General features: G+C 39.0%; 1 protein-coding gene across 4 annotated transcripts in view; it reads left to right on the forward strand.

Annotated features, from left to right (window-relative positions):
* Positions 1 to 21,942, forward strand: part of ARHGAP18 (Rho GTPase activating protein 18) — a 132,295-nt gene that overhangs the window by 104,658 nt on the left and 5,695 nt on the right. For all 4 annotated transcript variants that reach the window (XM_033407494.2, XM_012536528.3, XM_049695230.1 and 1 more), the window contains exons 9-13: positions 1,628 to 1,787; positions 4,170 to 4,252; positions 8,548 to 8,754; positions 9,804 to 9,944; positions 20,764 to 20,888. In XM_033407494.2, the coding sequence (XP_033263385.1) occupies positions 1,628 to 1,787; positions 4,170 to 4,252; positions 8,548 to 8,754; positions 9,804 to 9,944; positions 20,764 to 20,888 (716 nt within the window). The remainder of the gene's footprint in view (positions 1 to 1,627; positions 1,788 to 4,169; positions 4,253 to 8,547; positions 8,755 to 9,803; positions 9,945 to 20,763; positions 20,889 to 21,942) is intronic.

Genomic DNA, 21,942 nt, shown 5'->3' on the forward strand with positions numbered 1-21,942 from the left:
ATAATTTAAAGATAATGTGCAAAATTTTGGGTTGTCTTTCCTCTCCCCTCCCCACCACATTTCTTGGACTCTCCTGCCTCCCTCCCCCTCTCCCCTCCACCTCTGTCCTCCTGTCCTTCCCCTTCCCTTCTCTTTCCTCTTTTCCCTCTCCTTCCTTCTCTCTCCCCATTTCCCCTGCTCCCTCTTCCTCAGGCCTTCTCTCCTTTCCTTTCTTCCTTTCCTCCCTCCCCCTGCACCTTCTTGCATCCCTTTCTCCTTCCACCTTTCTTTCTCCTACCCCCAATTTCTGGGTTCACTTTCTTTTTTTTGCGGTACGCGGGCCTCTCACTGCTGTGGCCTCTCCCGTTGCGGAGCACAGGCTCCGGACGCGCAGGCTCAGCGGCCATGGCTCACGGGCCCAGCCGCTCCGCGGCATGTAGGATCTTCCCAGACTGGGGCACGAACCCGTGTCCCCTGCATCGGCAGGCGGACTCTCAACCACTGTGCCACCAGGGAAGCCCCTGGGTTCACCTTTTGTATTTCACCAATTACAAAAGTAATTGGGGTAGAGGATGGAATTGTGTTGGGAAGGGAAAGCGTAATAAATTTACCTTACAGGAAAAACAAAGAATGTTCCTTGGGAGAACAGTTTCAAATATTAGAAGGAAGTGACAGAAACTTGGAAGGACTTCTAACGTAATAGTATTTATGCCACAGTGAAAAAGCATATAGAAGGTAGTAATTATGAAACGAAATTGATTTATTATTAATAATTTGGCAAATTTTGTAGCGTCCCTGAGGTAAATGAACTATAGGTATTTCTAATTCTGCAAGGACTCCAGCTGCTTTTGGCAGCTGGCAGCAGCATGGCTGGGTCACTGACAGCCTGTGCATTTCAGACAGGTATACTGATGTATTTTCATGCCTCATTTGCTATAGAATTTGGTTTTCCATTTCCCAGAGGTGACTAATCAGAGGTGGCCTTCTGCTTTAGGTCCAGAGATTGATTATGTATTTTGTTACGTAACGTACTTCTAACTAATTTAAAACATAGACATGTTTTCTTAATGATGTTTTAAAAGTTGGTGAAGGGCTTCCCTGGTGGCGCAGTGGTTGAGAGTCCCCCTGCCGATGCAGGGGACACGGGTTCGTGCCCCGCTCCAGGAAGATCCCACATGCCGCGGAGCGGCTGGGCCCGTGAGCCATGGCCGCTGAGCCTGCGCGTCCGGAGCCTGTGCTCCGCAACGGGAGAGGCCACAGCAGTGAGAGGCCCGCGTACCGCAAAAAAAAAAAAAAAAAAACTTGGTGAAAAATTATAGTATCTAAGTAAAGCCCCCAAATGTAAAGGCTGTTTTAACTAATATTTTAATTCAGCCTTTACTGCTTAAGGTTTGGTGCATGTCCAGGAACATGTGTAAAATTTCAGAATTTTGGGCCTTAGGTATCATTTTCATTGGTGAAGTACACTTGGAGTGGGAGGAGGAGTATTTTTCTGAGTAATAGAGAAGTGTTGGCCTTTAGTATTTTCAAATGTGTTTTCAAAAGAGTAGAATCTCTTATAAAGTGGGAAGTATATCAGTCTCAGAAGGAAAAAAAAACACATGCACTTACTGGTAGTTTTTTTTTCTCTCTCTCTTCTGCCTTTCAGAATCTTTGCCAAGAACTGGAAGCAAAGTTTTATGAAGGGACTTTTAATTGGGAAAGTGTTAAGCAGCATGATGCCGCCAGCCTGCTGAAGCTCTTCATCCGGGAGCTGCCCCAGCCACTGCTCAGTGTAGAATATCTCAAAGCCTTTCAGGCTGTCCAGAGTAAGTGTCATCCCTCTTTGAAGCAGTCCTTGTGCTGGTGCCATCCATATTAATTGCTTTAATGATACTTTGCATCGCAAAGATAAATTTGGATAGACGTATTTACTCACTGATGTCAGCAAGTACTCAAATGCCACGTGATGTTTTCCTTTTCTTTTATAAATATACATCTCTGAGTAAATAGATGATAGAATGCTCTCTTTGGGTACGGATTAATTGCATGCCCTTTAAGCAATACAATATACATATTTTCATGTTAAAACCTGGAAACTTCACACTTCTTTTTTAATAGAATGAATCCTGTAAGCTCTGTGATACATTTTTCTTTCCAAGTGTTAAAAGCAACACTTACTGGAGAAGCTGTGGATTAACAGTTATCATAAAAGCACAAGGAGATATGGCAGAGTCTGTGATTATTTCCTGAAAAATTAACTTCTGAAATTGTCATGCAGAAACATGGAACAAATCATTTGGCTGCCTCATTGGTCAGGGGGCAACAAATTTCTCATGTCTTTACATTCTGTGGCCTTAGGCAAGCTCCAAATTAATGTCTCGAGTAGTTCTCAATTCCTTTCCAGTGAACAGAGAGAGCTGATGAGGTTCTTGTACTGTCATAATTATACCTTTTAGTCAGAGAGACCATCAAAAAAGGAAAAGTGCTGTCACCACATTCTAGTGACCAAACCATACTTTATGTTCCAAATTGGAACACTTTTGAGAGTAAAAGGGAGGCACTATTAATGGTTAGGCTGAACTAAAGTGTCAACCAGAACTGTTCCAGGCTATTCTTTTATTTTTTATTGAGGTATAATTGACATATAATATTATATTAGTTTCATATGTACAATGTAATGATTCGATATTTGTATATATTGCAAAATGATCATCATAATATGTCTACTTAACCATCTGTCACCATACATAATTACAGAAAAATTTTTGCTTGTGATGAGAACTTTTAAGATCTACTCTTAGTGACTTTCAAATATGCAATATAATGTTATTAACTATAGTTGCCATGCTGTACATTATTTCCCCAGGACTTATTTATTTTATAACTGGAAGTTTGTACCTTTTTTTTTTTTTTTTTTTTTGCGGTATGCGGGCCTCTCACTTCTGTGGCCTCTCCCATTGCGGAGCACAGGCTCCGGACGCGCAGGCTCAGCGGCCATGGCTCACGGACCCAGCCGCTCTGTGGCATGTGGGATCTTCCCAGACCGGGGCATGAACCCGTGTCCCCTGCATCGGCAGGCAGACTCTCAACCACTGCGCCACCAGGGAAACCCGGAAGTTTGTACCTTTTGACTCCCTTCACCCATTTCCCCCCGATCCCCACTACCTATGGTGATTCAGGTTGTTCCACCAATCTGTTCTCTGTATCTATGAGCTGTTTTGTTTTTGTCTTTGTTTTTGTTTTAGATTCCACATATAAGTGAGATCATAGGGTATTTGTCTTTCTCCATCTTATTTCACTTAGCATAATCCACTCAAGTTTCATCCATGTTGTTGCAGATGGCAAGATTTCATTTTTTTTAAATGGCTGAATGTTATTCCATTATGTTCCAGGCTATTCTTAAATCATGTCGTATTGTTTCCCATGGGTTATCTCATATCATAGCATTTATTCAGAACTTTTAGGGAAACATGACTGAAATCATCTGTTTAAAATATTTTTTTTAATGGTTAAGTTGTGCTATTTTGCATGTATATTCCTTGGATGTGGATCAAAGGACCAAATTTATACCTGAAAAAGAAATGCCTGAATGATTGCAGATATCCATGAGTATTACCTAATGGGGTAAGGGCTACTGAAAATAAGAAGTATCAATGAAAATAATGTACCTCTTCAACTCTTCCATTGCTGGTTGGTCTTCTAGTTCATTCCACAAACATTTATTGAACACCTGTTGTGTTCTAGGCTCTGTTTTACATATTCCTGATGGAATTGATGGACTCTTACCATGTACACCACGTAATTTGTTAACTCACCATTATACCAAACAAACTTCACTGTTGCGGGTCCACCCTGACACCATATCATAGAAGATCTGATCTCCTATGTCTTTACACTGGGGAATAATTATCACGCGGAAGTTAAAATTATTTCCAAAGCACTGTTGTGTGTCTGCAAACATAAGGCTGCCCATCATACACTCAGAGTTGGAAGTGAGCATTCTGAGAGAGAGAAAGCTCTATAGCAACAGCTGCTTCTCCTGATCTCCCCCAGACACGCTCCCAACAAGGCTTGCTGCTCAGGCATTGTGTCTCACATTTCACAGTGATGTTTATGCCAAAAAACTTTTTTCTTACAAAATGGAAAAAGAAAGTAAAGAGAAATGTTTGGTAAAGACATGCGTTCAGATGTATTTAATCTGTCTGCAGATCTTCCAACCAAGAAGCAACAACTACAGGCTTTGAACCTTCTTGTCATCCTCCTGCCCGATGCAAACAGAGACACACTCAAGGTCAGCTGGATTCATTTATGTTAAATATCCCTCAGAACTAAACAGAGTAATTTTTCATTATTTGTGGCAAAACAAAATGATGTTATCGTGGAGATGTTAGTAGTTGTCTATAAGGAAAAGACCTATTTTTAAGGGCAGATGGTGAAAGTCTTTAACTCTTTATTAATTTATTAACCAGGTTAGTCATGTTAATAGTATCATTAGGCGTTTTTTTGATTTTTTTTCAATTATAACATCTCTTCTACCAAAACAGGTGATTGAGGTTCATTTGTTAATAAAAACATGGGTGCCTTTTGTTTTTTTCTTCTTTCTATTTTCCTGCATTTTCCAAATTTTATCTGGTGAGCATATATTAGTAAGGTGAAAATTGAATGTTTAAAAAGAAAATTCTAAGGGTCATCAAATATAGCCCACCTAAAAAGGTTACATTTGTTTGTAGTTCCAAGCAGTAGAGTTTGAAATGTTATAATGATGATTTTGAAATGTTTGGTTAGCCAAGAGATAGACCAACTCAAATAAATTCTAGTTATTTCTCTAATGGATTACCTTGAGTTTCTGATTTATATCATCATTTCAAAGTGATTTGGTCTGATATTCATATGATTAAATACCATTTACTATGTATTGTCAGATGCTTTCATAATAATCAGTGGATTGTTCCACACTGATTAATTTTCCTTAATGCAACCATTTATAGAGTAGTTAGAAAAGGTTTAATTATACACTTTTATAAAAGAGAAAGAAATTTTAAAAATATAATTTAGAAAGAACATCTCCCGTATGTTTTGTTGTTGCCTTAAAAAAAAGTTTTTTATACAGGTAAGGGTGAAACCCTTGCCCATTTACCCGTGATGGTTCTTTCTATGTAAAACGAAAAAAATCATGTCAAAAAATTTCCTGTCAAGAAAACAAAACCACCCGTTGGTAAATCTTGGAAATGTCTTTCTGTACCTCATTAAGACCCCCTGAACTGAAGCTAGGTGAGCGAATTCCATGCCCGTGGAATGAATGTTAATACTCAACTTTTCTGCCTGAAGCAGTTGATGAGGATTGCTGGAATAAAAACACTGCATTGCTGCAGGAGAACTTCCAAAGAGTTAGTTAGTCCCTTTACTAAGTCAGAAAATAATCTTTCGCTTCACTGATTAACTGAATGAATAACTGAGAAGGCAGGTTATGTTTGGTTTGGTTTGGTTTTGGAGACAGAGGCCAACTCCAGAAAGGGTTGCATTCAAACACTGTGTGACCAGGGCTGCTGGGTATGGGTGTGTAGACTGTGGCTGAAATAAGGACCTCTGGCCCAGGATGAAGCGGGGACCGATTTTCAGTCTGTTCTCTGCTTGCCAGCCGTGCCCTTGACACAGGGCATCAACTACCTAGAAAGAGGAATTTAATCCATCTTTTTCTTTTTCACATAAAGGTGCCTGTCTGTGTGATGGCCCTGTGAATGATCAATATAAGGTAGAAATTGAAAGACATGACTTACTTAAAATATGCCTGCATTCAGATGAGTTCAAATAATTGTGGGAGGAAACGCTTATTTCGATATGGTTACTGTTGGGCGAGGTTGGTCTAGAACTCGTTCTTGGATTTTGCCTTTAAAGTCCCAGGCACATTCTTTTAAGACAAAATCTGTTTAAAAGTGTACTTTTTAAAATTTTAAAGTAGTTTTAATTTTAGCATATAAGGTTACTGGGAGCACAATTGTATAAATAAGGTGGAAAATACTTTCTTGGGATAAAAAATTGGAAAATGCCAAACAAGTAATTTTACTAATTAAGCTTTAGTAGCTTAATTAGCCAGCTCTGATGAAGGTTTCAAACAAGATTTCTAATAACAGAAGCACCAAAACAAGTATACCATATATAAGAGAATAAACCATCTAAATTTAGTTCTCTAAAAGAGAAGGGAAACTTCATCACAAGGTAATTTCAGGAAGCTTAATGTGAACTTCCTCAATTTTCCCAGTCCTATTGCCACTTTTTCCATTGCCATTTGGAGGGATGGGATCATGTGCATGACTTGTGTAGACTATTTCTACAGCATATCTAAGGGTTTGGAGGGACCATGTTAAATCCCATGTCCTGGTTTAAGTGTAGAGCAACAGGTGTCTTTAGGCAAGTTGCTTGACCAAGATTTTTTTTTAACCTTGGGTTATCGTGCATTTGGACCAATGATCATACCTACCCTTTGACTTGGAGGAATAACAAAGACTAATGTTAAGATATCAGTGGGGAATTCATGTTAATATAATTATTGGCATGTGTTTATCCTTTTTGTAGTTTTAGGAAGTTCATTGTATACATTTTCTTGCTTAATCCTGGCAGGCTAGGAGATTAGTATTCCCATTAAAATTCCCATTAAATTAAAACTACTTTAAAATTTTAAAAAGTACACATTTTATGAATGAGAAGACTTTAAAGAACAGGGATGCCAAAAGGTTTATCCCAAGATCACACATAGCTAATAAGTAACTGTGCTAAGACTCAAACTGAGTTTTCAGAGAGTGGGTCCAGTGATACTTATATAACACCAGACTGGTGATAGATACATTTTTGGCCACACCTCGTGGCACGTGGGATCTTAGTTCCCTGACCAGGGATCAAACCCATGCCCCCTGCATTGGAAGCACAGAGTCTTAACCAGTGGACCACCAGGGAAGTCCTGGTGATAGATACTTTTAAGAAAGGACAGTGCTTATAGATCAGATGAAGAGACAATATATCCAAAGATGAAGTTCTTTCAGCAAAGCCTAGGTTAACATTTTATTAGTTTCATATCTACATATACACACACATATTCTAATATCCTGATAGTAATATTTTGAATAACTTTATTGTATTATGTACCCCACATTTAAGTGGTTTATTACCTAATCTCTGCAATTTATGCTTGTAAAGAAAGAGATACACTGGTCCCTGAATAATTATTCTGGTCTCTGGAATAAAATTAAATATTTTTTCCAAACCTTACCAATTAATCTTTTGTCCTCATTTGAGAAGGTGTTGTTTCTATATAACCTTATGCTTGGATTACAGTTTAACTTTGTGAGCACTGGACCAGAAATTAGATACATAAATCTCATTGTTAAATAGGCTATGCCTTTAGCTTGTTTCAAACTTTGAGGGTCTATATAGTAGCTAAACTGGACTCAAGATCAAGTTGTTAGAGCTTATAGGAATATTTTTTCCCCTGAAATCCTTTGAGAGATGAACACAGTTTTTTTGTTTTTCCATTTTGGCATAGTTTGTTTGAACTTTTTCAGGTAGGAATTTTAGGCTAAGTATGATAACATGCTTCTTTTAATAGTTAAGAGTTCAGAAACAAAGCCAGATAGACAGGCAATTAAATTCCTTCTCCACCATGTGCTTGCTCTGTGACCTCTGGTAAGTTACATCCATTCTCTTAGACGCTGTTTTCTCATCTGTATGATGGGGATCAATTACGGCATCTATTTCCAATCAGGATTAAGTGAGGTGATCTCTATGAAGTTCTTAAAACAATGCCTCGCCTGTAGAGATCATTGAATATCTGTGCAGTTATTGTTGTTAATGTTTCGGACCAAAATTGATTCAAGAAAGAAAGCAAAAGAAGAACTTAAAGCTTTATGCCCTAGCAGAAGGAGGGTGATCTAAGCTGCCGTGGCTTTTGTGGAGGGGCGCTCAGAGGACACATAAGTGTTGTCCATGGAGGTGGGAAGTGGGGGGCATCAAACTGAGCATAAACTAGCCTGTTCTGGTGAAAAGCTTCTTTTCGTTCATTCATTTTTTTGAAAAAAATTATCTTCTCTTTGTCTCTATTTCCCCTTCTCCCCATCCCAGTCTCCATTCTTTTTGGATTTCAAGTCAGCCAGCTATTGAGTCCCTTAAAACAAACGCAACTGAGATTGAACGAGCCTTTTTAATGGATTTTTTTTTTTTAATATTTAGAGATCAAAGTACAGCACTTCCTGCAGCAAGTGAATACTTGTTTGATATTTTGAACTATTTTTCAGTGCTCCATGGCTTTGATAGGCAGGCGGTCTGACGCTTCTCCATCCCTCTCCCCACTGCCCAGCTCAGATGTATGTCCTCTTGCCTCATTCCCCAGGGCCGTAGTCCACAGCGGAAACACAGCACCAGCTCCGGGTGTGTTAAGCAATGGAGCAGCTTTGAGGACAAGGCCCACTGGATGTGGCTGGCTGACTGTGGTTATGCACAACTTATTATTTTTTTTAATAAACAAAAATCCCTGCAGTGCCTTAATCTCTTATCTTCATGTCTAATACAGGTCTCAAAGCGTTATTTCTGTTTCAGGCCCTGCTTGAATTTCTCCAAAGAGTCGTGGACAATAAAGAGGAAAATAAGATGACGGTCATGAATGTAGCAATGGTCATGGCCCCGAATCTCTTCATGTATCGTACATTGGGTCTGAAGTCCAGTGAACAGCGAGAATTTGTAATGGCAGCTGGGATAGCTAATATCATGCACTTATTGATTAAGTATCAAAAACTTCTGTGGACCGTAAGTATATATTTTCAAGTTCTGTTAATGAGTGATGATATCTAGATTCTGAAGTCTTTTTATTGTTATAGTCTCTATAAAAAGGTAACCAATATAGGTGATTTCAAATGCTGTTAAAAAAATTGATGTCTACTTTTAAAAGTCTCAGTTTTTAAAATGCCTACATGATTAAGTGTTTCAGTTTGGTAACTTCTAAAATATTTTATTTTTGCTAATGGAATCTCTGAGGATTATTTTTTCCTGGATTATTGCTAGGTACCGGTCAGCTCTTGTTTATTGGTGAGTTTTTCTTTCTCTTTTGACAGGAGAGGCCAGCTGGTTATTAGAAGGGTATAGGTTAGTTGGGGGCTAGCTTGTAGATAGGTGGCTGCTAAAGGGACCAGCTGCTGAGTTCGTGGCGCCTAATGCCCGTCACCTCAGGCAGTCTCCAGTCCTGGCGTAGAAGATGGTCACTATGTCCTTGAACTTCACCAAACCTCTTTTTTAAAATTAATCAATTAATTAATAGTTTGGCTGCGCTGGGTCTTCGTTGCTGTGTGCGGGCTTTCTCTAGTTGTGGCGAGCAGGGGCTACTCTTCATTGTGGTGCGCAGGCTTCTCTTGTTGCAGAGCATGGGCTCTAGGTGCACGGGCTTTAGTAGCTGCAGCACGCAGTCTCCCTAGTTGTGGCTCGTGGGCTCTAGGGTGCAGGCTCAGTAGCTGTGGTGCACGGGCTTAGCTGCTCTGTGGCATGTGATATCTTCCCGGACCAGGGCTCGAACCTGTGTTCCCTGCATTGGCAGGCGGATTCTTAACCACTGCACCAGGGAAGTCCCTAAGCTTCTTTTTGAACCTTACACAGTGGGTGGTAATTATCATCACCTGGATGCTCTGTACACATGGTAGGTAAGATGATGAATTTTTTCCCCACAGATTTAATGACTGGCATAGTCTTATCAAATAGACAGTCTTTACTTCTCTCCAAATATAAGAAATAAAGATAATTATTTCTATAGTTTAAAATGGTACTACTTCTTTTTCCTCCCCAAACTTAATTTCATTTCTCCATAGATTCCCAAGTTTATTGTCAACCAAGTGAGGAAACAAAACACTGAAAATCATAGAAAAGATAAAAAAGCCATGAAGAAATTGCTGAAGAAAATGGCTTATGACCGGGAAAAATATGAAAAGCAAGATAAGAGTGCAAATGATGTAAGAAAAACTTGAAGATATACGTAGTTATACAGATTGCAGTACTGTTTTTAATATCTTATATACAACAAAGAGTTTTGAATTTTTTGTAGGATGAATTTCTATACACTTAGTAGGCTCTGGTACTATATATAAGTTAAAGGCGTCAATAATGGTAGCTATGCTCCTATTAGTACTAATGATGAATACGGATAGTTGCACAGGTCTTGGTGACTCAGCATGTGAGCTGTTGTTAAGGAACAAAGGAAGATAACAAGACAGGATTGTCTCAGCACACCCCCACCCACACATAAACACACAGAGGACTCTGTGGAGATTCCAGTTGCCCACTAAATGTGTAATGTTTAGTAATTAAAACAGTCCCTTGTGTGAACCATTGACCTTTTTTCCTTCAATTTTCTCATCTGTAAAATGAGGAAAAAAACTAACCCAGATAAACAAATAGGTCAATATTGGTGTAGTGCCTGAGATCTTTCCTAGACTTCAGTAAGTCCTTAAAGTGTCTTAACTGGAACTTAAGAATTTGGAGAGAGTTATGTTGGAATGCAGAAAATTAAACTGTTTCAAAAAAGGGATATTTAACTCTTAGTATTCATAAACTTCTGTAAGAGTATAGTAAGAACTGGGTTTACAATAATGAAATATACATGAAAACACATTCAGAAGAAGTGAGTTACCAAAGCTCTAACTTAAGATCATGAAATGCAAGGGTTTCTATTGTTCTATTTATGGTGAAGACACCCCTCCACCACCATCACCACCATAGAAATTCCTCAGTTACATGCTGACATCTTGTGGAATAATGTGGAAATGCAATTATCAGCCTTTGATTTTTCTGCTTTGGCCTACTTAGGGATCCAGTAATCACACAAAATTTTTTTTTCTCCTTTATTTATTTATAGCTCTCACTCTTACAAAATAGCATTCTCCTGGCATTAAACTGTTTTTGGTCAATTTCAAAGTATCTTTAAAAGCATAAAATTTAATAAGTGAGAATTGTACATAGTGTTTATATTTTTTGAGAAATGCTATACAGGTTAGAAAGGATTTTTGAGATATCATTCTTGTTTAACTGAGAATGTTCTATTACCTCTAAAGATTATGAATACGTGAACCTCTTTTGTAGCCCTGATTATTCACATTAACTTAGGTGACTTTATATCCTTGTCTTTTTAATTAAGACCGTTATAATGTGATACTCTGAGGAACAGTGTGTATCTAAGAAAACAAAATTTGTGCTGTACCTTTTTAATAATAAGTCCTTAGACAAAAATTAAAATGTTACTTTTTTTGAAGATGGAACGTTTAAATTATTTTGTCATTTATAGAAAAATAGCATTAACTTGGATTTCTTTAGTTGGTACTTTGGGTTAAATAGAGGAGAGCTGGTCTGAGAATTATGTCTGGACTAGTTAGAAGCTGTATTGTCAGTTTAAGACTTGGGATTTAAGCCTGGATTTAACTCTCAGTTTCATCATGTATTAGGTGTCACTTAATCTTCGAGTTTTGGTGATCCCTTCTGAGAAATTCAGTGATTATTCTGACAAAATACTACTAAGAGCCTCCTTGGTGCTGAAGCCCCACTTCCTGTTAGGTCTTCCGAGGAGATGGGCCTGCTGCTCCCCTACAGGGAGCCAGAGAGGGATGTAGGAGGGTTGGGCTCAGAAGTGCTAGAGGTGTGTGATGGAGCCTGACCTGGGGACCCTGGGCTATCAGACAGGAAGTGGGCATCAGAGGGGCTTCACCAGAGAGTAGAGCAGAGGCATGAGAAACACATGTCAGGTGTTAAGTCTCCCTAGCAGAGGAGCTTCCTGGTAGAGTGGTCACCATCGGTGATGGTGGCCCACAGTGGAGGTCATGTACCTTGTCATTTCGGTTGAAAAAGTTTCATCAGTTGCCAGAGGTTTTTTCCAAGCTGCTATCATTTTCTTAGGGAGAAAAAATGTACCCAGGAAACAATTACAGGACAACAAAGAAAGTAGAAGATAATGTCAAATACTATGCTTATGTGGTGAGTCACCAGCTAATCAGTTTTCTACATAGGCTTCCATCAGTTGCCAGAATGTTAACTCGAAAAGATTTAACATGAAAGTCTGGACTTCCATCTTGACTTGACAGTTTGGAGGTGGGAGCATCCTCATGTCCCCTTGCCGTAGGGGACCTGTTTCCTGCAGGGTAACAATTGCCGGGATCCAAGGAGCAGCTCTTCCCTTTGGGTGGAACGTGAGCCATCTATGTTTCGATAAACTATCCCCTCCCACACTGTCCCCACATTTTTCCTGTTGGTTTGTGTTTCTTGACTCTCCCCACAAATCATTTGAATGAAACTGGCATGTTTTTTATTTGTTAAACAACTCTTTGATGTGTGGAATTGACACTTAGATAGGGAAGATAATAATTTCAACCTAGGGCCTGTTGAGTGTGAGGTGTGTGTTGGATATCTAAGTGGGGAGGACTGAGGGTGTTTGGAGGGAAAATTCAGTCATCCTGGCCAGTGAGGTACATGGAGGGGCAGGGGCAGAAGGAAGGCGGGAATGGGGCTCAGCAGGGAGCCAGGCTTCTCTTCTGTATGTGGCAGGGAACTGCTGAAAGCTGTGACCCCAGCAGTTACATGATTATATTTGCATTTTAGAACAGCTGTTACGATGGCAGGTGAGGGATACATTGGAGGAGTGTGAGAGAGGAGGTTTGGTAGGAGATGCCAGCTAATTTCATTGTTGATGGGAATATATAAACTGGTAGAATCCCTCTGGAGAGCAGTTGGCATGTGGCAAAATCTTGAAAACCATGCTCCTCATTGGACTTAGAAATTCCTTCAGAGGGGATAATCAGACGAGCATGCAAATAGTTATGCTTAAGTTCATTGCCATTTTCTGTATACCGGCCAAAATTAGAAATAATCCAAAGGGAAAGAGGTGGTTAGTTAAATATGTTATGGCATATCTATATAATGAAATACCATGAAAATGGACAAGTGTGTATATTGGCATTGGAAGATATTTGTAATATGTTGAAAGAAGAAGTTACAAATCAGTGAACAGTTCATCGCCGTATTTGTAAGCGGTAATAATTATCGTTATTTTGAATGCTCACCAGAGGTCAGGTATGCTGCTAAACATTTTACCAACATTTTATTTAATATTCATAGTAGTTTAGTTGGAGTTTATTATTAAAATAGTCTCTCTTTTTTTTTTTTACAGATCAGGAAAGTGAGGCTCAGCAATGTTAAGTAACTTACTTAAGGTTATCTAGATAGGAAGTGGTGGAGCTGTAATTTGAAACCAAATCTATATGACTTTAAATCCAGGTCTCTCTACTGTTATCCTCTCTTTCCCCATAGAGCACAGAAAAACTCCATCCCCAAATCCTGGGCTTATGTATAGTAATAAAATTGAACATGTATTACTGCCATTATTAGATATGTTTAATATATAGCTTTAAAAACAGTTCTGGGTTGAGCTAAGGCCCAGCAATGGGAATGGAAAGAAGTGCTGAATGTGAGCCAGTAAGACAAACTGATTAGATGTAAGGAATGTGCAAGAAGAAGGAGTCTAGAATGACTTGCTGATTTTACTTTGGGTGATTTTATCATCAAGATAAAACATCCAACAAAAGGAACAGACTTTGATGAGATAGTCAGTTTTTGGCATTTGGGGTTGACATGCCTTTGTGAAAGTTGGCTATGTGGGCCTGAAGCTCAGAGGGTGGCCAGAGCTGGAGGTGTGCATTTGGGACCAACATAGAGATTGTAGTTAAAGGCACAGACTGGTTCCTGTTACACAAGTGGATATATGGGGTAAGAAATCAAAAAGGCAAAAACACCAATATTTAAGTAGTGGGCCATGGAAACGGAACTGGTAGAAGAGGGCAGGAAATAATAGGAAGTAGGAGAAAGTTGAAGACTGTAGTGTCTTAGCCCCCTGGGGGAAGAATAAAGTAATGGAGCTTGATCAGTAGTACCAAATGCTACAGAGAGGTTGAGTAAGGGTAGACTTGGATAAGAGGTCCTCTAGATTTTGCATTTGAAAGGTTAGTTGTGACTTTCTCCAAGGCATTGTCTGTGACTATTGATGGAAGAAACCATGCTTTCTAGGGATTGAAATGTGAAAGACAAGAGATTATAGATCATGAGAATTCATCAAGGCAATATTTTTTTAAAGCCCTCTGTATGCTATTAATGTTAACTATATATAATTGGGCATTCATGTTATTAAGACATGCTTGACTAGGTAAATTAATAGTTTGAATCAGGTTGTAAGGAACACAATCTACTTAACAAGACCAATGTTTATAATGACTGTAGCATATTAATTATTTGGTACAAGTGTGAATTTCTTAAGTACTAATGAGACATCTATTAATTACAGCAAGAGGAAACACTTAGTGAAAAATAACATAATTGTAGACTATTTGAAAATAACCATTTTCTGATAGCCTTCAACTTGTAGTTGGGAATGATATCTCACACACACACACACACACACACACACACACACACACACACACACACACACACACACACACACACACACACACACACACACACACACGTATATACACATACGACATCAAACACCAGGAGTCATTTGGCTTGATATAGCCCTAGCTTTGCCATTAACGAGACATTAATGGCAAATCATTTTCTCTCTCGGGGTCTCAGTTTCTTCTATAAAATGAGAGTAAGACCAGATTAATGGTGTTTAACCAGAAGTATACAATAGGGGCTTCTGTGGTATTATTTTAAAAAACAAAAAGCAAAAAACCATGCCTGTGCTGCTTCCCAGACCCACTGAATCAGAATCTCCCAGAGCAGTACCTGTACATGTGTATTGTATAAAAACTGTCAGGGTAATTTTCTCCCCATTTGCTGTATATGTGTTTGTGTGCACATATATTTAATTTTATTATGGAAGTTTTCTAACATACACAAAGATAGAATAGTATATGAACCTCCATAAACCCATCACCAGCAATCACTCATATTTTTTTAATCCTGTTTCATCTTGTCTTCCACACCTTTTTTCCTTTTAGTATTTTTAAGGAAATCACAGACCTTTCATCATTTCGCCCGTAATTACCTCAGACTGCATCCTTGTCTAAAAAGGCTCTAGGGCAGCTTTGATGAGCATCTGGTTATGAATTGCTGAATCATGCAGGTTTCAAGTCCATTGTGGACTTAGATCTGGGTGAGTTTTCTTCTGTCATTTAAGCTTACCTCTGAAAGTAAAAGGAAGCTGTACATTTATGAGAGAGCGTGAGCACAAAGTGGGGCTCTGTGAGATTCCGTGAAATAAGCCAGGCTGCTCACCACATCTGCCCTCATTGTAGAGGGAACAAAAGTTCTCTCTTCCTAAGGTGAGCTTCAGTGTTAACTCAGGATGATCTGCTGGTCACACCCTTAATTAACAGTCGAGAGCTTGAGCTTTAGAGAGCTTACAAGACTCTCTAAGAGTTCCAAAATGAGCTGGTAACATTTTTAGGGTTTTGGACATGGAAAAGAAATCTGTTTCTCTCATCTTCTGCCATTCTCCAGAAGAATCCTGGAGTTGGCAGCAGTGCGGTGTAGACTCTGGGTCGTTTGTGGCCGAAGTTGTGTGTCTAGTCACAGCTCTGTTTAGAATTCCATCTCTGGTTTCACTTAACAGCTCTGACCCAGAGCATTGTCGCAGGTACAGTTTCAAGCATCTGCTTTAGGTCTGGAAACAGTGTCTGGATCTAGTTGGGGACTCATGTGGAAAATCAAATTACAATATCAAGCACAAAATCTTGTTTCTTTTTCAGACATTCTCTGATTTTTTTATAGTACTTAAATACCATATTAAAAGAAAAATATCACAACTTATTTCATTATCAATTAAGTGATTGTTAATTTTGGAAGTTACTTCAGGCCCTTCTTTAAAATTCTCTGAATCTGTAAGTTGGATAAAAGTTTAAGCATTTGGATAACAAAAGCCCAGTTATAGTCAGAGTAGACAGTTCAAGACAACAGAGAACGACTTCTGTATCTCCACCTCCAAGTGATGAATATGCCATTTTAGTTTAAGATACCCTGCTAAAATGTCCTTGTTAAATTTTCTAAAATGTGTGTTATATCTGGCCTTTATTTGAGAAAGTTATATGTCCAATTTGCCCTTTTGAAGATAAAAGGTTTTTTTTGTAGTATTAAAAAATGTCAGCTTTACATTTAAATTAGCTTTTAATTTAAAAGAAGAAATTAACATTTCTCCTGAGGGTCTGACATTAAATTTATGGCCTCTAGAGTGTAAAAATATGAGCAACACAGTATTTATCTACACCTTTTGAGAAAATACTAAAATCATTGTTTATTTTACCGGATAGTAAGAACTAAAATCCTATTTTTTAAAATATACTTTCGTTCAACGTGTAAAACATGTGAGGGCCGTATGAGATCATTTTCTCTATTTTAACAGTCTTTGCATGCATAAGAAATTAACTGACATTTTGTAAGTTGTAAAATCCTTTGTGACTAATTTTTAATGGCATGTTAGTCAGATACTGCTCTTCTCCAGTCCTGCTGTACATCATAAAACTTCAGCTCCCAAGCACACCAAAGAAATTTAAAAGTAAGGGACAGAGTCACAGCTGTTAAGGCAAAAAAAAAAAAAAAAAAAAAGTGAAATAGGAAGGTTACAAAGATTATACTACTCACAGACTTAGTTATTTTTACGGCTCAAGCTAAGAACAGACGGTTTGGCTTAATGATCAGGCATGTTGTGTCTATTCAAAGCCTGGCAGCTCAGTGTAATTAGCATACTAATAGCTTTAGTATTCGATACACCATGATCCTGGAGCTTAATAGTAGTCGTCATACACTATTTAAATGAGAGCTTTGACATCATTTATTGTTTATCATCTTTAGTAAATATCATTTGGCCACCCTTGTCAAGAAATCCAGGGAAAACTTTCCAGAAACAACTTCTAAACACTTCATCTTTAACCATTGCACGTTACCAGTTAAACTAATTTCTCCTCCCACAGCAAAAGGCAGGGTAGATTCAAGTTGAGTCAGGCTGTTAATCTTTTTATTGTTGTGAGAATTTAGATGGGATGTATTACCACAGAAATAAACACTCTGAGAATTGTTACTGTTTCTCACACACAAACACACACACATACACGTGCACCGAGGGGAAGGGTGTGGGAAATGTTTAATTTCATAGCCATAAGAAACCTGTACACACGCCACTCCCCATATGCTGGCAAAAGCCAAAATACAGCAATTACCTGACTTTTCACATATGCATGAGAACTCTCAAGTGCCCTCAGAAGCTGGTACCTGGGCCTATTCCTTCTAAACTAACAATCAGAGAGACTCTGGATTCCTGTGTCAGATGTGGTGCTATTGGGTACAACCCCTGACACCACCCTGATTTCAATGTTAGGTTTTATAAGAAATTATGGCCGTACTCTCCAAAGTATGATCCCTGACCTCATTTAGAAAGTATAGGCCATGGTCATATTGTTAGGGGTCTTTAGTTGTTCATGAGATGCCTTGGGGGAGAAGTGGCTGCATCCCCAAGCAGGTGCAGCTAATGTTGGTTACTCTCTGCAGGACCAAATGACTGAATTATCCCTTGTAGCATCTTTAAGTCCTTTCTTCTGTTCTCTTTCCCTCCCTGTCTTTTCCCAGTAGCAAGGGGAGTAGTAGTACCATGTGGTAGATAGAAGCAACTTAACTTGTTTCTTTCAGACAATATTCCTAAGACTATTTTCTGCTATTAAGGAAAATACTCATTGGTATAGTTTATTTTATTCTGGAGAAATTTTACTTTTATTAGCATACCATTTTTAGAGAGAAATTATATGTGTGTGTATATATATATATATATATTTTTTTTTTGGCCGTGCTGTGCAGCATGCGGGATCTAGTTCCCCAACCTGGGATTGAACCCATGCCCCTGGCATTGGGAGTGCAGAGTCTTAACCACTGGACCGCCAGGGAAGTCCCCAGTGAGAAATATTTCTGAGTGACTCATGTAATCAGTAAACATTGATAGATGCCTACAGATGTCACTCAGATATGTGGCATGTAACTAGAATACAGGTGTCATATATTAGAATCTCCATCATAAAAGAGATTCAGTGGAAAGAGGAAATTCCTCTTGATTCTATGGAGTCAGAAACCCTCCACGGAGTGTTTCATGCAGTTTGAGGTGTGTGAGCTGGGCCTTGAAAAATGGATAGGTAGCAGGGGATATTTCAGAAGGGGAGGAGAACATACGTCAAGATAGGAAAGCATGGTGTTTGTAGTGAATTTTGACTGTCCTTTTTTTATCCAAAGAATGGAATATGCCACAAGGAATAGTGGGGGAGGCAGGGAGCAGAGGAAGGTTGTTATATTCCTGAACTCTTTACAGCAACATATTATTTTTCTGGATCATTTTGCTTGTATAACTCATTTATTGTAGACCTTCTATATATAAAAACTTAATCATATCAACTTACTTCACTTTAAATGTCAGCATACGTTTGCCTGCCGTTTTTGATATTCTAGGGTTGTATAAGATGTAATTATGGAAACAGTTTTTGCTGCTATTACTTTCACCAAAGAAAGCCTCTATGTAAGGATATTTGGCACTATGACTTGAGCAGAAGTTCCTAACGTTTAAATCAGCATAAAGTAGATGTCGATCTGTAAACCCCAACCTGCTGTTTAGGACCCTCCTATAGTATAGTTATAACAATAGACTAATAGAATCCAAAATACTGGTACTTATTTCCCTGAGTAGGCAAGGTGGACTGGATTTTATCAATACAGACTCAGTGCTTCAACTGTTGCTGTTACAATTTTCGCTCCACCGTTCGAGTTGTCAGGCCCAGCTTATTGTTTTTCACCTCCTATGAGGAAACAGTTGAGGCCAGGACAGCAGGCAGAATGGCCACAGCAGGATATAAGCTAGAGATGAACCCCAAGGGAGAAGTGCATGTAGCGTAATCCCTGAGTTATAAGATACTTCATTGATTGAATAACTGCTTTGGAAAAAGGTAACAACACTACCACGTGAAATGCCCCATCCATTGTAAGAAGCAGCTCATTTTTCAAAATTCTACAGATGAAAATAAAATCTGTCTTAGAATCAAGGGAAAAGGCAAATTAGACCTGTAAACTAGAGGCGAGGTGGAGGTCAGAGACTAGGTAAGGTATCAGGCCAAACTACAAGCCCCAGAAATTGGAAGTCAACAAACCAACAAGCCAAGGGTCCAGGCTGGATGGGAGAGAGAGAGCAGGAATTGAGGGGTCTGGGCACAGGTTGGGATCAGGACGTCCTTTAGGGCTTGAGCTCAGTATCCCCAGGGAGAGGAGTCATACAAGGCTGCTAGGAATGCAGTCCCTCGTCTAGTCTAGCAGAATGGTGAGCGGGCAGTACCACATGCTTTGTCTTTGACTGGCTTGGAGTGAATGCACCCTTTGGGGCTTCACCGAGTGGTCAGGTGAGGGCACAGCCTGTCTCTACAGGTTGAGCGTGTGTTTGTAGCCTTCAGGGAACGAAGCCATTGTCGTTCCGGACGCGCAGGCTCAGCGGCCATGGCTCGCCGGCCCAGCCGCTCTGCGGCATGTGGGATCTTCCCGGACCGGAGCACGAACCCGTGTTCCCTGCATCGGCAGGCGGACTCTCAACCACTGCGCCACCAGGGAAGCCCCTTTTCTCCCTTGATGGTCCTATGCAGTATTGCTTTTCTTTGTTATTCCTGCACTACATCTCAGATGTTACTGAGAAGCAGTCATATCTTTTGGGGGCACCTGCGTTTTTATGCAGCCTGATCTAAAAATCATCTTATTTTTGTTAAACGTTGCAAAGAATCACGTTAATTCCATCTGTGATATATTTATACTTTGTTTAAAAAAAATTCAAGACCATATACATTTAAAAATGATATTATGAGCACAAAAATAATATTGTGCAGGAAAGACTTGTGTCTTATTTATTTACTAGGTAAGTAGACTTAGCACAATGCCTGGTACTCAGTAGATGTTTAGTAAATTTTGGTTGAATTAAACAGGGTGTTTGTAGTGTTTAAAGCATTATGTTTAAACATAATTTGTGCGTGCTGTTTGGTCTAAGATCTGTTCAAGAACATATGGTTATAAATAATAAATTAGTATTTATTTTAGCAGAGCCGTTCGGACTTAATTAAGCCTAATATTTTGAATGCCATCGTTGATATTTTGATATTACAATCCTCAAAATCTTTCTCTGATAACCTTCCAAATACATAAAATGTTCTTAACGTCTGTGGGCAAAGGATTTAGAATGGGTCATCTCAAGTTCAAAGTATGCGGTCACAGTGTATGCTCGTCAGCCACGTGAGGAGCAGACACAATACAAATGTATTAGAAAAGTATGTTTCATTTATTTTAATACTCTCAGGGACAAAAATTTTTGTGAAATTTTGTGAATGCGCAGAAATGTTTTTTAAAATGCTTACATTGCAATAGCATGCAAAGTAACTTCTTTCTGATTCAATTTCATAAATTGCTACATGAAGAAGCACCCTCTAGTAGATAACACTCAGAAATCAGCACTTAATATGGCAGTAATGGTTATTGCTGTCATTCTTTACATCTTTAAGAATAATTAAGCATTACTGCACAGGCATTATGAAGTTCTCCTATCACCATTAAGAGGATATTTGAGGTTTGATGTAATTTAGCAAATTACATTATATAGTAGTTAAGGTTTTTATGTAGTGAAGTAAAATGCGTAGTAGTTAAGCACACTTACCGTATAATGCATTGTACAGAGTTACATGTTCCAGCTGCTGCCAGCTTTGTTCCAGTGTCATTATTGCTTTGCAGGCTGACGTTCCTCAGGGAGTGATTCGAGTGCAAGCTCCCCATCTTTCGAAAGTTTCCATGGCAATACAGCTAACTGAAGAACTCAGAGCCAGTGATGTACTTGCCAGGTTTCTCAGCCAAGAAAGGTAGAGGCCTGTTTTGTTTTAATTATTCCATGGTATAATTCACTTGCTCTCTCTTTCCGTCCCCTTTTTTTTTTTTTTTTTTAAACTATGGCTGGTGTGAGGGCTTATTAATGTTGTCTTCCCGGCAGAAAACAAAAGCAGACTTAACAATTAGACTGTTGGAATGAGTTGAGTTCATTGGGTGTAGTTTGTGTTCAAGTGGAGCCTGTTTCGAACAGGAGGTCTGCGCACTCCTTCACTGTGCCCGCTGTGGGCTTGGTCCATGACGCCACTCAATATTCTCTCCAGAATATGGTGATTGGAGGTTAATTACTGTGTGTAGGCTGTTAGGAAAATCACTAATTAGGATACAGTGGGATTAAAAAAAACAAAAGGTACAACTTCTTCTAGGAAATATAATGAATACAAAGAAATGCTTAAATTTTAAAACAGAAGGTATAAAGACTTGAGAGGAGACAGCCGGTCCCTGGAGCTCTGAAGTCAGTAGGACAGAGCATACTATCCTCAGTAGGAACGACCAAGCCTTCCCCTCTGTGTGCAGCTGGTGGGGCAGGAGTAGTCCTCTGAAGGTCATTGGCATCCCTCCCACGTCCACTTGCAGAGACATTTTGTGATATCTTTTCTTGAATTTTAGGGGTTCGAACAGGGTATAGGCATTTCAGTGTTCAAATTCTTATTTTTAGCTAAAATTATATTTTAATGCTTCCCCCGCTCATTTCCACTCATTGAAATAAACAAATCTAATTTTTTTTTTCTTTTAAAGACAGGGACATCAGGGACGTTGGCCTCTTAGCCTCTGTCTACTCTGTCTCCCATAGAATTTCATCTCCTCAGTCTAACATTCAACTTTTTCTGCCAGAACTTCTCCAATTTTAATACAGAACCACATGTATTTAATACGTGTCTGCTCTGTCTACGGCTCTCTGCTAGATGTTGGAAGGGTTATAAAAAATACTTTAAACTGTCTTCCCTCAGGGTTTGTAAATTGGGAGAAGAGATGAGCCCGTGCAGTTAACAGATGGTGATGAAATAAAAGAGTGTCTTAGTGCTAATT

This window comes from Orcinus orca, chromosome 12, assembly GCF_937001465.1.
Source record: "Orcinus orca chromosome 12, mOrcOrc1.1, whole genome shotgun sequence".
Lineage (NCBI taxonomy): Eukaryota > Metazoa > Chordata > Mammalia > Artiodactyla > Delphinidae > Orcinus > Orcinus orca.